The sequence below is a fragment of the Carcharodon carcharias genome, chromosome 9, assembly GCF_017639515.1.
Source record: "Carcharodon carcharias isolate sCarCar2 chromosome 9, sCarCar2.pri, whole genome shotgun sequence".
NCBI classification, from domain to species: domain Eukaryota; kingdom Metazoa; phylum Chordata; class Chondrichthyes; order Lamniformes; family Lamnidae; genus Carcharodon; species Carcharodon carcharias.
Window position 1 is genome coordinate 158,147,111 of NC_054475.1, and position 16,853 is coordinate 158,163,963.

The following is a 16,853-nucleotide window of genomic DNA, read 5'->3' on the forward strand; positions in this document are numbered from 1 at the left end:
TTGCCACTTGTCAGCCCAAGCCTGGATATTGTCCAGGCCTTGCTGCATTTGGACATGGACAGCTTCAGTATATGAGGAGTTGTGAATGGTGTTGAACATCATGCAATCATCAGCAAACATCCCCACTTCTGCCCTTACGATGGAAGGGAAGTCATTGATGAAGCAGCTGAAGATGGTTGGGCCAAGGACAATACCCTGAGGAACTGCTGCGGTGATGTCCTGGAGCTGAGATGACTGACCTCCAACAAATACAACCATCTTCCTTTATGCTAGGCATGACTCCAACCAGTGGCGTGTTTTCCCCCTGAATCCCATTGATTTCCGTTTTGCTAGGGCTCCTTAATGCCACACTCTGTCAAATGCGGCCTTGATGTCAGGGCACTCTCACCTCACCTCTGGAGTTCAGCTCTTTTGTCCACGTTTGAACCAAGACTGTATTGAGGTCAGGAGCTGAGTGGCCCTGGTGGAACCTAAACTGGAATCAGTGAGCCGGTTATTGATAAACAATTGTCGCTTGATAGCACTGTTGATGACCCCTTCCATTACTTTACTGTTGATGGGGATTAAACTGATGGGAGGGAAATTGGCCAGGTTGGATTTGTCCTGCATTTTGTGTACAGAACATACCTGGGCAATTTTCCACAGAGCTGGGTAGATGCCAGTGTTTGTGTTGTAGCTGTACTGCAACAGCTTGGCTAGGGGCATAGCAAGTTCTGGACTATACTTCAGTACTATTGCTAGAATATTGTTAGGGCCCATAGCTTTTGCAGTATCCAGTGCCTTCAGCCGTTTCTTGATATGAAGTGGAGTGAATCGAATTAGCTGAAAAACTATTATCTATGATGCTGGGGGCCTCTGGAGGAGGCCGAGATGGATAATCCACTCAACACTTCTGGCTGAGGATTGTAGCAAATGCCTTATCTTTTGCAATGATGTGCTGGGTTCCTCCATCAATGAGGATGGGGATAATTGTGCTCCTCCTCCATTGAGTTGTTTGCCCATGTTTGACCTGATGCCATGAGACCCGGGGACTCCGAGGGCAACTCCCACCCAACTGTATACCATTGTGCTGCCACCCCTGCTGGGCCTGTGTGACAGGACATACCCAGGGATGGTGATGGTGGTATCTGGGACATTATCTGACTGTTACTCTCCCAATTTTGGCATTAGCCCCCAGATGTTAGTAAGGAGGACTTTGCAGGGTCAACAGTGCTGCAATTGCCTTTGTCATTTCTGGTCGATGCCGGGTGGTCAGTTTCATTCCTTTTTGTGACTTTGTAGTGGTTTGTTACAACTGAGGGCAGATTCCCTTCCCTAAAGGGCATTACTGATCCAGACAGGTTTTTACAACAATGGTTCCACGGTCATTGTTAGACTTATAATTCCAGATTTTTATTCAATTCAAATTCCACCATCTGCCATGGCTGGATTCAAACCTGGGTCCCCAAAGCATTACCCTGGGTCCCTGGTCCAGCGATAATACCACTACGCCATTGCCTTCCTGACTGGGTTTGAGTTATGTCACCTAAATGAGAGTCTATGTGCAACATCGTCCAAAACATTCGTTTTTGTGACTTCAAGGTGTACTTTAACTGTAAAAAGTCAGAGTCAAACTGCATTACTTATGGCACAGAAGGAGACTATTTGCCCCATTGAGTTTAATAAGACACTGAAGTTACTTTATTCTTTTCTGTTTTCTTAAATTCTGATTAGGAGGAGTTCAAGATTATGAAGGCATTGACGGAGTATGTACAAACTGTTTCCATTGGCTAGAGGATCAGTAACCAGTGGACACAAATTAAAGATAACTGGCAAAAGAACCAAAGGGGAGATTAGGATTATTATTTTTCTTTGATGCAGCTAGCTGTTGTGCACTGCCTGCCTGAAAGGTCGATGGAAATAGATTCAATAATATCTTTCAAAGGGGAATTGGATAAATTCTTGAAGTGTAAAATATGCAGGGCTAAGAGGAAAGAGCAGTGGAGTGAAGCTAATTATATAGCTCTTTCAAAGAGCTGCCTGGGCTGAATGGCCTGAGGGATAACTATTGGCCAGCACCTTGTCTTCTTAATGGGATCATTTACATGACAGGGCAGGTGGGACCTTGGTTTAATATCTCATCTGCAAAAGAGATGCACCCTGTACCAGCTTTATGAGGTATTCAGTCAAACGTGGCTGTCATTCAGATTGTATGCATTAAATTATCTACTTCAAAATTGGCTTTGTTTATAATGAAATCATAATGAGTGCTGAGTGAGCTAATTATGAATCCCAGAAGCACTAAATCTTCTGTGAGCCCTTAAACTATTCAAGATTTGGTGCTGTTCTGAGAACTTTAACATGCCATATTGTAACATCTCTTTGATGGAAATTTTCAGTTAGCAAAATAATATCAAAAGCATAAATATAAAGATGTGCTTACACATTTTAGTGTTTCAGAATTGAATTTTGTACATTCTACGAGTGATGGCAATGTCAGGGGCAATCTTAATTGATCTCGCCCAGCAAGAATGGGTACACGCACTATGTATGTGACTTTGGAAAACACATCGCCTCCCACCTGGTCTATTACCACCCATGGTCACTATAACAAGCCTCAGTTTGAGGCAGTTAGGCTTATGCAGATCAGGGTCTTATAAATGTCATTAGGATCTCATGATTGATAGAATTAGCGGGTCAGAGTCAAGTAACCCCTGCCCTCTCTACTGCTGAAACCATTTTAAGTGATATCCATATTGGTGACGTTCTATTCAGTATCAGTAGGTTTATGCTACTATCTGAGTACAAACATGAAGCGCAATGGCATTACCCTTATGCCCTGGTTAAGAGTGTGATTAGGAGGTGACCATTTCCAGCGGGTTACAGAGGTCATGTGGCACAGTGGGTGGTGTCTCAGCCTTTGAGCCAGAAGTTCTAGGTTCAAGTTCAACTCCAGCACTTGATTGCCAAGGAAGGTGCATTCATAACGCAGCCAATCAGGTTGATTATCAACCTGCAAATCCTTCCGACAGATGCCAATGGCAGCTAGTAAGAGCGGGAGAGATTCCTGGTCAGCCAAGTGATGGAGAGAACATTGGGGCCCCTACCATCACCAACCATAGCTCAAGACAACAGCATGCATGTAAAAGTGCATGTTGCCACAGCAACTCAGACTCCCCGAGCGAACTGTAAAGTACCACCAGTAACTTCCAGTGGCTGCACCCCAGGCACTGTCATCAGTCAATGTAGTATGTGTGGTCCCTCTGCCATCCTGTTCTTCCTCAGGGTCCAGCAATGGGATGGTCCCAAGGCCCTGGCTGAATACCTCTGCACCTTAAATGCTCAAGGCACCATTTTTTATATCCTTGTTACAGAGCAAAGCCTATGGAGACCCTGTAGGCTAGTCACTCACCCTGACTCCACCAAGTTAAAACACTTCTCAAACCACTTTATAGCTTGACAATTGAGAGCATATACAGCTGGACAGAGAAAGAGTAGAGAGAGGTTTTAAAGATAAAAACATAGCTGTAAAGGAGGGGCTTCAATACAGGAGAAGTGCTAACTGGAGAGATGATATTTATAGGTGGTGTTTCTAAGGTTGGGGCATATTGGCTAATGGTCCACATCTGTTGGAGCAGAATGAATGAAAAACAAGGAGGAGGTCAATGTTGAGATGAACATAGGATAAGATGTGATAAGGTCATGGACACAGAGCTGGAAGGGATCGCAGAAGTAGAGAGAAGCTACCTCATGGAAGGATCTAAAGCTTAAGATAATAATCTGAAACTCAGCTTGTCTGGTATGGACAGAGGTGATGAGGATGCTAGCTATAATGTGGGTGGAAACATGGACCATGGCATCCTGGAAGACCTGCTGGTTATTGATGGCAGAAGACAGGAAGCTAGCATGGAGAGTGCAATGATATACTCGCTTAAAGAAACATCGCAAAACATAACTTCACCTTTAACAAATGGGGATTCTGGAGACACACACTCATCCTCAAACTTCAATAAAACATGTATGAGTGGAATCAAAATGAGCACCTTTGATCCATGTGGGCACAAGGTGGGTTAATCCCATATTTTTGGCAGCTTCTAATCACAATTTTTCTTGCTAATTCTATTTGACTGGTTTTCAAGCACTGAAGAGCCAGTTTTCTGAGCTTGTCCTTACAGCTTTCTGCACATAATGGGCAATGACAGGTACATGCTATCTACAATGCTCCCTCCGTTCAGTTACACATGCAGGAACTCTCGAGTAGCAGTAAGTCCCCTGGTGTTCTGACAGGTGCAGGCCAGCAGGGAAATCTCTCAACAGTACAAGCTCGATTCTCACCGAGATCTTTGTTGCAAACTCCACCTTCATTGCAAAATTCAAAGAGCTTCTTCACATGTGGTGCATATGAAGAGCTAAATGAGGCTGCCCACTAAATTATTGCTGCAACCAGAGTAAAACCAAGGGCACATGGGGGGACTCTATCAACCTTTCCTTGCACAACGGCACCACAAACCTTACGTTTTACATTTTTCCTTTTCCTCTTGTGATTCATTATTTATAAGCAGTCTATTCTTATTACATCACTGAAAACGGATGTGGAAAAGCAACAAAGTAAATTTGCTGGCCTAGAATGCTGCTGAGTGTTTAAAAACATCTCCTTTCCAACTTTCTCCCTTGCTTTCCTTTCCTTAAAGCACACTCTTTGCAGAAGCATTGCACCAGTTGTTGATCACTCTCCGATCAGCATCCACTATTTACATGGGGGGCCTTGATGACACTAATCTCTCGCTGTCTTGTCATAGCTTTGCTTGGGATAGTGTTTAAAAATAGATTTACCTTCCCTACACTGCTCAATGACACCACCTTGCCTCTCCCCATTCTTAATAACAACTTGCATTTTGTGTAACGCTGTTAACAGTGAAAGAAAACACAAGGTTCTTCACAGAAGGTGGATCAAACACAGATACGTTGCCTACAAGGAGTGAGATTAGGAGAGGTGAGTCAGAGCTTGTCCGATTACATTGATGTCCATTGCACTGAGTAAGACAAACACACACTCAGTTGCAGGCAGCCATTATTGAACTAACTTCATTTACACATCCCCACAGAGAGGAGAGCAGAGAAGGCAACCAAACAGAATGCTCAGAACTGGCAGTATGCTACAGTTATGTTAAGCACGGTGGCTACAAATACCCTTTTACCTCCTTCAATTTCACCCCCAGGCATGGCACCGTAAAAAGTGCGGAAATAATTGTACATCCTGAAACGGTGAGAAATTGTACATCCTGAAAATTGTACATCCTGAAACGGTGAGAAATGCGTTGGCCTATCTCTCCACAATTATATGTTGTCCACTTAGCTACAAGCGTTCAGAGGCTTTGAGCTGGAGTGTTTGTGTTTCTTCTGTTTGCCATGTCTTTGTGAACATTACACATTGCCATTGATCAGAAGTTGAACAGGTAAGTAGCGCAAGCACTGCACAAGAAAGGCCATATATCCACTTCCAGACCACCACTGCCCTGAACTAAAGCCTCTGAATCCATAACCATTTCACAGATTTATAATACGTTTTAATGGTATGGTGCAAAAGCTATAATAGTAAATTCTCTGTGATGATGTACTGGAACTGATCACAATAATAAGTTTTTGGTGCCAACCTATCCCCAGTCATAACTGTGCTTTGTCTGAAATCATTTTTCTCTCAGATTTAATCAAAGAGTTCCCCTGGGAACGTTACTCAATCCATTTTCTTTGTGTCAGAGTCTGTAAGAAATCAGATTTCACTCTAATCCTAGTATTCTATGAAACATCCATATTTTATCTTGCATTTATCTCATCAGAACTATCCCTGTAATTTTCTGAATGCGTGTGGCCGGATTATCCGTGAATTACAATTTGTCATTTGCCATTTCTTTTGGGAAGAAAAGTGCAAAATCTAGTGATTTTGAGGCTTTATCAATGTGTTATAAGTATTGCCATGCACAGAATTGTTCAGAAATCCATTTTTAAAATTATAAGCATCGCGACAGGGCTCCCTATCTTCTGATGCGATATGGGCCCGAATCCTCTGAGAAGAGGCAATCACCGGCGGATTGCCACGACACTCCCACTTTCCTGATTCACACTGGAGCTCCGCATTTCTGGCCGGGACTCCTGATCCCGGCTTCTTCAGAAACGTAGAGAGCACCTGAAATCCAACTGCTTCTTTGTGGCGCTGGGTCATCGGGGAAGACAAGCCATGCTCCATTTTTACTGCCTGAGCTGTCGTATTCTGGTGAGTGTTCACTAACATACAAAAAAGCTTTTCAGTGCATTAGTAAATGAATGTGTCAACATGTAAATAAGTAAGGGGTTAGGGTGGGTGAGGTAAATGGGTAAGGAAGTAGGGTGGCAGGCAGGTAAGGCAATAGCTGGGTAGGTAGGGTGGTAGATAGGTAGGGTGGCAGGTGGGTAACTTGGTAGCTGGTTAGAGCAGTAGTGTAGTAGTTAGATAGAGTGGTAGTGTGGCAGGTGGGTAGGGTGGTGAGGCCAAGTCAGGTTGGGTTGTGGCAGTCAGGTCGTCGGGGGTTGTCGGGTGGCAATGTTGGGTCAAGTCGGATCGGAGGGAAGTCGGGGGTGGGGGAGTCAGGTGGTAAGGTCAGGTCAGGTCGGTCAGGGGGAGTTGGGGGTGTCAGGGAGGTAGTTGGGGAGTCAGGGGCATGTTGGAGTGACGTGGGGAGTCGGGCAGTGAGCATTAATCCTTTGTTAATTATCTTGTTTATATTGTTAAGATACACAGGTGAAGGGCCTTATAATTAAGTACTTTGATCAAATATAAAGAGGGGACAGCTGGGACACTGGTGTTGGAGGAGAGCTATAGAACTGAACAAAGTCAATCAAACTCTCTCAGTAAAGAAAAGCTGTGCCTTAGTTTTCACTTCACCAACAGCTTGGATTCTAACAGTGAGGTCAGCTCAGGTGGGAGTAGGGGAGATGTGGGGAGTCTGGTGGGGTTGGGTTGGAGGGAGTCAGCTAGTTGGGGTCTGGTCAGGTTGGATTGAGGGGTAGTCAGGGGGTCAAGGAGGTTGTCAGTGGGTTGAGAGGGTGTCATGGGCGTTTGTGGTATAGTCACCCAGGAGTTAGACTGAGATTTTTCTGTCTTTAACTCAGAGTTGGAGACTTTTCCTTAGGGTTCTGGGGAGGAGGATAATTGCCCATTGGAAGTTCAAAGTTCCTGGGCAATTTCCATGGAGCCAACACATCGGGATTTGCAAGGGGCCCCAGTGCATATCATGGAGGGGGTACATCCAGTCTCTGATGATCCAGGGACCAGGAGATCTGAACCATGAATTCAAGGCCATGTCTCCCCTCTCAGGTGGAAGTAAAAGATCCCATGCCACTTCTCTTAAAGAAGAGTAATGGAATTCAAGCCAATATTTATCCCTCAATTAACATCGTTGAAATATTATTTGGGCCTTTATCACATTGGTGACTGAGTGACCTTACTGTGTGCAATTTGCCTATCCTGTTTTCTACATTACAACAGTGAGTGCACTTCAAAAAGTACTTCATTGGCTATGAAGTGCTTTAGGAAGTCCAGAAATTGTGTAAGGCACCGTATAAATGTGAGTCTTTCTTTCCACTTTACCTCAATGTGTAAAACTGAAATATCACTTATTCTTAATTGCCTACTGATTTGCTGATAGAATTTTAAAGTCTTGACTGTTAAGTCTCTTTGCTGTTTAAATATATTTAATTTACCTGCATTTGCTTTATACTTTTCAGGTGCTGAGTCCCCAATGAAGTTTTAACGTGAGTTGCTGCTGAATTTGTTTCCACATTACCTCTGTAGTAAGCTCAGCTGTAATGACTAAAGATACATTCATGCGGTGTCCTTTTGGAAAGAATGATGGGAAGCAAGGGGTTAATATTTTTCACTTGGGCCGTAGTGAGAATGAGGAGTTTGTCAGGAGGCCCTGCAGGTAGGAAAATCACAAGCACCATTCCCAACAGTCACGTCCAATGGGTGAGGATTCCAACTGGCAGCACAGACTCGGAAATACCAGCCAGCATTTTCCATTTTTCCCAGAATCTGTGCTTGACTCAGGAGCCTTTAGAAAGGAACTAACTGAACCTGCTTCATCTTTGGTAAATTGTTGTGCCATCACTATCTGCTTCTAAAGCATTTTCTAAAATTAATTCTTGGGATATGGTCGCTGGCAACGTGGGCATTTGTTGCCCATCCCAAGTCACCCTGAGAAGATGGTGGTGAGCCACCGTCTTGAACCACTGATAGCAGTTTGACACAACTCAGTGGCTTTTTAAGTCACTCCTGTTGACAGTTAAGAGTCAATTGCATTGGTGCAGGATAGGAGTCACATGTAGGCCCAGACCAGGTAAGGATGACAGGTTTCCTTCCTTAAATGACATTAGTGAACCAGTTGGATTTCATGTGACAATCTCACAGCTGTGGTAATATGCCTTTAAGGGATAACAGCATGACATCACTAGAAAAATGTCATGTGATCCAGTCTTAGTTTCACTTTTGCTTTGAGCAGAACACGCACGCGCGCACACGCACACACACAGCTCTGATGTCTTCAACCTTTATACCTATGTATAACTATTCTCATGTGCCTAGTCTTAAAATATGAACCCACAATGCGTTTACCAAATCCCTTATGAGCAGCTGGTGCCTTGTGTCTTGTACAGTAAATAAGGCCAAGGATTATATCATTATAATTATGCAACATAGTGATCAGTGGCAGTAAGACAGGTGGCAGCATGGTTAAGTACAAGTACGACACGGTGAACAGACTTAGATCATGCTACCTGGCATGAGAAGACACTCGACATTTTGGTCAGACTGCAACAAAATCACAGCATCAGAGAGTGTTGAAAACACAGTGTGCTGCCTGTAAAAAGAAACTTTGGAGACATGAAGCAGAGCTAGTGCTCAAGTAAATAGCTGGTAAGCAGATGGCTCCTTTGTGGTAAGCGCATAGCCTGTCATAGAGTCATAGAGTTATACAGCACAGAAACAGGCCCTGCGGCCCATTGTGTCCGTGCCGGCCTTTAGTACCTATCTATTCTAATACCATTTTCCAGCTCTTGGCCGTAGCCCTGTATGCTATGGCACCTCAAGTGCAGCAAGAGTTTCTAAAGTCGTGGAGCTACGATGTTCCACCTGGATCAGGAAACCACCTGAGAGACCGAACTTATAATTTCATAACCCGTGTATATATTTGTAATGACGAATGTAGTTGTTCTTGTAAATACAAATTGTAAAAAAAAAAAAATTAAAGGGGGAGGAACGTAGTGACTGTAGCTTTAAGACATTTTCCTGTGTAATATCACGTTGACAGTGTGAACAAATCAGCCCAAAGTGCTTAGGGGTGGAATTTGTGTCTAGTTGTGGTTCTTGATTGAAGCATGTAACTGCTGCTGAAGCTCTCTAAATAAAGTTCACTGTTTCTTATGAGAAACCTGTCTGGAAATTCAAGCCTACAACAAGTTCCATGCACTGCATTTGTCTGATCACTGAATGAGTGTTACGTGACTGACTGACCACACAGCCAAGATCAGGCAGTTCTGGAGATATGTTCAGGTACCTTTTGTCCATTTCTGGAACTTCTTTTTGGTCAGTTTAAGACTGAGGTGTTTCCATTAAACACGTTTGAAGAAGCTTAACTTTGTCCGGCACTGGTATGGCGTTAACTGCTGCATCTGGTAAACATTTCCACATACTGTACTTAGGAAAGGTGATGGAGCTGAAGCCATTCTATTTCTCTCTCTGCACTGATGCTTCCAGGCCCACTGAGTATTTGCAGCAGTTGCTGTTTTCTAAAAATATTCAGAATTGCAGTGTCTATTTTGTAATTGCCTTTTCTGTTGGTGTTGGCTCTGATGTTATTAAGGGGGGAAAGTTAGCTGTCATTTCAATGAATGGGGCAGTGCATCGAGAGGACAAGCACTGGGTTAGCTCAGTTGGGAAAGGCGAGTACTAGGGTGTTTGTTTGGATCGATACTGAGGAAGGGAGAGTCAAGCAAAAACAAAACCCCAAAAAAAGTCTTAAAAATCGGGCCAGAGAAGGTAGTGATTATAACAGGTGGCTTTGAAAGTTGCTGAACAGTTAATTGATTAAAAAGCAAAGCCACCATTACTCTGTGGTGCGTTCCTGGCAAAACTGATCTTCGTGGGTGGAGCTTCGGAAAAGGACATGAATGCAGCTACAGTGACACTCAGGACAGCTACTACAGAAGAAGCAAGGTCAAAGGGATATTGTCAGAATGTCCACAAAATTTCCTGGGTTGAATTGGGATGCAGCTGACCTACTATCTAAGTTCAAAATGTTTGAACAGTGTACAGAGCAATGGTTTCTTGATTCAGTTGTGTCTGAACCAGACAAGCAGGCCATAAAAATTTGCCAAGCAATTGGGAATGAAGGTCTACACAAGCTGAACATGTCAGGATTAACAGCAGAAGAGCTAAAGGATCCCCAAAAGATATGGGATACATTGGAACTCCGGTTCAGCATCAGGTTCAATTTCTATATTCATTGACCAGAGTTCATATCATTTCGACAACAGCCTGCAGAATCAAGCCATAGACCACTTTGTCAGCAGCTGCAGAGAAAAGGGTACGTACTGTGATTTTTCAAACGCAGGACTAGCAGACAGAATTGTTGAGTTGGTGGTTGTATCCAGTCCCATGGAAGCATTCCAGAACAATCTGCTAGGAAGGCCCAAAACACACAGCATCGAAAAGCTACTCAAGGATGGACCTAAGTACAAAGTGATCCTAGCATGTCGACAAAGCTTACAGGTCCTAAGGACAACCCCAATTGTTAACATACTCACTAGATCACCCAAACCTAGCAAGACATGTGGACAGTATGGTCTTCTGCATGCACCAAAGAAATGCTCAGCTTTCCAACAATTCTGCAAAACATGTGGCAGAAATGGCCAGTGGCTGCAGCAGTGTACTAGAGCAAAGGCTGCCGCAGCTACAAAGAGCTGTGCACTGATCCAAACAGACTGTACGCAATGGGTACCTTCAAGAAATAAGAATGACCAGCTGGTGTCCTGTCAGAAACATTTACGAGGTTGTTGACAAACCAGTAAATGACGATATAAAAACAAAAAATTCTGGAAAAATTCAGCAGGTCTGACAGCACTTGTGGAGAGAAAGACAGAGTTAAAGTTTCGAGTCCGTTTGACTCTTCCTCAGAGTAAATGACGATGACGCGAACAACGAGATGAAGAGCAGTGAATACATCTTTCACACTATCAATCTCATGGAAAACAGATGCCATCACACCATCTGAAGTGTTTGCAAAGACTTGAATTATCTGTCCTAATAAAGTTGGTGACTATTTGTTATAGGCCTAGATTGACACAGGGACAAATGCTGACATATTCATTCATGAGATGTGAGCATTGCTGGCCATGCCAGCATTTATTGCCCTTCTCGAATTGCCCTTGAGAAAGTGCTGGTGAGCTGCTTTCTTGAACGCTGCAGTCCATGTGGTATATGTACACCCACAATGCTGTTAGGGAGGAAGTTCCAGGATTTTGCTCCAGTGACAGTAAAGGAACGGTGATATAATTCTGAGCTTATGATGGAAGGAAGGCCACTGATGAAGCAGCTGAAGATGGTTGAGCCTAGGACACTACCTGAGGAACTCCTGCAGTGATGTGCTGGGACTGAGAGGATTATCCACCAAAAACCACAACTATCTTTCCTTGAGCTAGGTATGACTCCAATCAGTGGAGAATGCCCAGCAGGGGGAGCAGAGTGCCATGACTGTGGAAAGTTAGGACATTTTAAAATTGTCTGCCAATCTAAAGTACCAATAGCTCATGGGAAGAAAGAAAAAATAACAAGGCCAAATCAAATCCAGGATATGGAGAGCCACAGAAAATACAAATAACCTTCCTAGGAGAAGTTAACAAAACAGAAGATAACTACTGGAGCATTAAATTAGAAGTTGATGGTCACCCCATAGATTGCAAGCTAGATACTGGTGCAGGTGTTTCAGTACTATCTGCTAAGTAAAGTGGTTTAAAAATATCATGTTACAGACATCCATCATCCAGTTGCAAGGTCCAGGAGGGACTACACTGAAAGCAATAACCCAACATTTGGCGAGATTAAGATATAAGGATAAAGAAATTATGGAGCCCCTGTCATTGATCAGAAAAGCACGTTTGCAGTGAGGTTCATTTACAATGTTGATGAAATTGCTGATGAACAGTCTAATAATGTATTCAGAAATTAATTTCAATCCCTATTTTCAGACTTAGGAAAGCTGAAGACAAAATATCAAGTAGCCCTAAGGGCAGAATCGAAGCCTATTTGTCTCTTCATAACAAGGGAGGTCCCTCACTAACTTGGACAAAGTCAAGAGTGAGTTTTACCATATATTGCAACAATAATTCACCTCTCCAGTAATCATGCCAACAAAGATAAAAGCAAAATACTGCGGATGCTGGAAATCTGAAACAAAAATATAAATAGCTGGAAAAACTCAGCAGGTCTGACACAATCTGCGGAGAGGAACACAGTTAACAGTTTGAGTCCGTATGACTCTTCATCAGAACTGAGGAAAAATAGATTTCTCCGTAGATGCTGTCAGACCTGCTGAGTTTTCCCAGCTCTTTTTATTTGTGTATCATTCCAAAAAGTTGTGTTCTGGAATAGTCACAGTGCCGAAGTCTAATGGTTCCATTAGAATCTGCATGGATGTGACTCAATTAATCAAGTCAGTATCCGCCCAATGGTATCAGTGGAGTAAGTCTCGCCAAATTAGCAAAAAGCACCCTCTTCACAAAATTGGATACAAACAGTGGCTTTTGGCAATTGTCTCTAGACAAGAAATCGAGATTGTCAACTACTTTTAGCAGCCCATTTGCCTAGTTTGTACAGTGCATAGCCAATGGCAAAGCAAACCAATATCTTTCCTTCATGACTTTGGGAGCACCTAGGAATGGATTTATTTGAGTTTAAAGGAAAGTTTTCATCATTATCATTGACCACTACCCCAGATGGTTTGACATGAGTAGATTACACAACATTACTGCAGAGACAGACATTACATCTCTGAAAAGAATATTCTTGACACATGACAGCCCAGATGTTGTGGTGTCAGAAAACAGTCCTCAGTTTGCGAATGAACTATTCCACAACTTTACGCAGGAATGTGGTTTCACGTCTGTGACTAGTTCACCTAGATATCCTCAGTCAAATGGAGAAGCAGAAAGAGAACTTCGAACGATCAAGGAACCAATGAAGCTATTAACTTAGCCCTTCTTAACTACAGAACCTCAATGCTAAAAATCTGACTCTTGCCATCACAACTACTGATAGGAAGACAGCTGCGAACACAACTTCCAGCTCTGCAACAAATGCTGCAACCTAACATTACCTCAGATGATTATGGGTAAGTTAGAAAGCATGAGGAACAACAAAGAGAAGGTCATGCTTATAATTTAAACTCAAGGCATGGGGCATGAGATTTGAAAGTTCTACAGCCCAGGGAGAAAGTGTGGATAAGTGATCAATAGAAAGAAGGCCTTGTAACAGAAAGAGCTCTATGACCGAGAAATTATAGATTTGAGACAGACCAAGGAAATACCAGATCGAACCGAAGAACCTTGATATCATTGGGAAGGAAATCTATGGAGCCCTGGACATACTATTTAGATCTGGATGGAAACAAAGACTCAGAAAGAAGTAGAAACTATATAACCACCCAGGTGGAAAACACTCCTTTCAAAAGACAAGGAAGGACAGTTTATCCTCAGCCTCAAAATAAATTCAGGAACAGATCAGGGAGATTGGTCAAGGCACGTCAAAGACTAGCCCTGTGAATTCTGAGACTTTGGGGGAGATGTAGAGTATGTATATAGTTGAGATAAAGATGTGGAGGGAGATGTAGAGTAAAGGGTTAATATAAGGACCACCTGATACTGATGTAATTACTGATGCAGCTATGATGCATTGTCACATAGCTAAATAACTAAGATCTGGTGGGAAGCAGAAGTACAACCTCTTGTAGAATACTGAGATGTACAGAGATCTGTAAATAAATAACAATGATTTTTATGAACAATACTCTTTGGTAGCATTCTTAGGGTAACAGGCAAACTCTGAAAAGACACCCCAACCAAGACCCAACCCCAAGACGAATATTAGGGTCATATCCCTGGTGGTATTTATCTCTCAATCAACATCACTAAAACAGATGACCTGGCTATATTACATTGCTGTTTCTGGGAGTTCACTGTGTGCAAATTGGCTGCTATGTTTCCTACCATACAACAATTTTTAGAAAGTGCTTCCTTGGCTGTAATATGCCTCAGGATGCTATGAAAGGTATTATATAAATGCAAATTTTTCTTTCTCATGGACCATTTTGGAACACCTCACCTCTGTCACTAATCCTGTTGAGCACCTTCATTTAGATTGAGGAAATCCTCATCATCTCTATTCGTTCCACAGAACTACATAGGTTGAAGAGGCTGATATGAGATGTTTCAGAAAGCAATGGGCCTGACTTCTCCTGAAAATACATCTTATGCACTCTGATGCCAAAAGATCTAATGGCAAGAAATGGCCATTTGCTGATGGGGGTGGATGGCCATCAGTGTTATCTCCTTCCTTGCGCAGACAGGATAATTACTTGGGCAGAGGCAAGTAAGTAATCGCTCAGCTGAAGGCCTCCCCTTAGTTTGGATTGAATGATGCGCTGAAGATACCTTAATGGCTTTTCATCTTTATTGAAGCAGTGCCTGTGATTTGTTGATTCTGCTCTGAATAGTAGTTTCTTCACTTAAGTGATTCAGCCAATGCAGTGTGATTTGCAAGGCAAACTGCATTGTACTGAATTACCACTGCGTTAAGTTCAGGAGAGCACCCAATTGTCACTTTCATATGTTCCCGAGATGTAGCTGATACTGGCTAGACTGCATTTCTTGTCTGGAGAAGGTACTAATGGGGAGATGAAGACTTGAAGCAAACTGTGTTTTGACAGGTTGTTTGGCCACTTCAATGAGTATTATAGGTCGACAATGTAATGTGGGACTAGAGTCATATGTAGACCACAGCATCTGGAGCAGCAGGTTTCATTCCCTGAAAGATGTCAGTGTTGTATATTTGATATATTTAATTTGCCTCAAAGCAATGCAGAGATGATACCTATTTCTAAGTGTTTAGGAACTTTTTTGCAGAGTTGTATGCAATGCTTTAGAATGTCTACTCCATGCTTCAGTTCTGGCTTCTAGCTCTTTCATAGAATAACGTAACACAGAAGGAGGCCATTCAGTACATTATGCCTGTGCTGGGGCTTTGAAAGAACTATCTTTCCCCAAAGCTCTATAATCTTCTTCCTTTTCAAGTATATATCCAATTCCCTTTCGAAGGGTTATTCTTGAATCCACAATCCCAATCATAACAGCTCACTGATGCTAACAGTCTAACAATAACCAATTCATCCTCTTTCACTGCACAATTGCTTTTTACTATAAAATGCTTTCCCTAACAGCACTAAGCAAGGGATCATTAGATTGTGTGTTGCTTACTCTGTAATCGTATGTGGAATCTGCATTCTCATCACATGCTATGACTTCGGGCGCCATCCAGTAAGGGGTGCCAATGAAAGTATTCCGTTTCTCCATGGTCCTGTCCAGTTGAGCACTGACTCCAAAATCAACTGCAAGGGCACATTAAACAATCACTCAGTACCATCTTAAAATGTCACATCGCAACACAAACGTGCACAATAGTGGGAGCCAGGCAGATTGAAGCCTCCACTCAGCACTTTCACTACTTCCTTAATTACTGTTTGAAGGACGCCTCTGCTCAAGAGGAGTTAAAAACAATTGTATTGCTATTTTAAAACAAAGGGTGAGTAAGCAGACTGATGGCACCTTTTCTTTTTGCAAAGCAGATAACTTAACAGAGGGCAGTTAGGAAATATTGTAGCAAGGGCAGCAGAGGAGCAGGACAGACCATATAGCCCCTCAAGCCTACTACTCCATTCAATAAAATCATGGCTTGAAGGAAAAAACATTGCAGGGACATGGGGTAAGAGCGGGGGAGTGGGACTAACTGGATTACTCTTTGAAAGAGCTGATGCCGACTTGATGGGCCAAATGGCCTTCTTCTATACTGTCCCATTCAATGATTCCTGAAGAGGTTTGTAACACTGTGGGGAATGTCCTTGCCTCTGAGCCCAAAGCTCCCGTTCGAGTCCCACTCTGGGGCCAGAATTTCTCTGTCAGCGAGTTGGGGGTGGGGCCCGCTCGCCGATGCAAAAATGACGCGGGATAATGTCGGGGGGAACCCCCGATGTCATCCCGCCCCAATTAAATCTTCAGGAAGGCGGGGGCGCAGCAAAATGAGCTGTCCGCCCGCCAGCCTGTCAGTGGCCAATTGAGGCCATTGACAGGATCATTAAGCCAATTAAAGGACCTGCCCGTCCAACCTTAAGGCTGGTGGGCAGGCCAGGAGCCCCAGCGGGCTTCTGATCATACATGAAACCTCATCCACTGGTGGGATGAGGTTTCGTGTCTGTTTTAAAAAACTTTAATGAACTTTATGTGATACTTATTAAGATGTCCCATCTCGTGTGACATTGTCACATGAGGCGGTTATGTTAATACTTTTTTTATTTTTCTATTTTTTATGTTTATAAAATTTTCAAAGCTCTCTTTGAGACATCATTTAGTCCCAGGGAGCAGTGTGCTCTTTCGTGCACATATGCTAAACAGCGCACTCTGACAGTTGGGAAATCCCTCTCTTCCCCCAATCCCCCCCCCCACCCCCCCCCCAAAGCACAGGAGGCGCATAGTGCTTCCTGTCAGGTGGCCCGCCCACATAAAATGGCGACGGGGGC

General features: G+C 43.2%; 1 protein-coding gene across 7 annotated transcripts in view; it reads right to left on the bottom strand.

Moving 5' to 3' along the window:
* Positions 1 to 16,853, bottom strand: part of si:zfos-2326c3.2 (mitogen-activated protein kinase kinase kinase kinase 4) — a 280,244-nt gene that overhangs the window by 146,674 nt on the left and 116,717 nt on the right. For all 7 annotated transcript variants that reach the window (XM_041195370.1, XM_041195371.1, XM_041195368.1 and 4 more), the window contains one exon: positions 15,538 to 15,668. In XM_041195370.1, the coding sequence (XP_041051304.1) occupies positions 15,538 to 15,668 (131 nt within the window). The remainder of the gene's footprint in view (positions 1 to 15,537; positions 15,669 to 16,853) is intronic.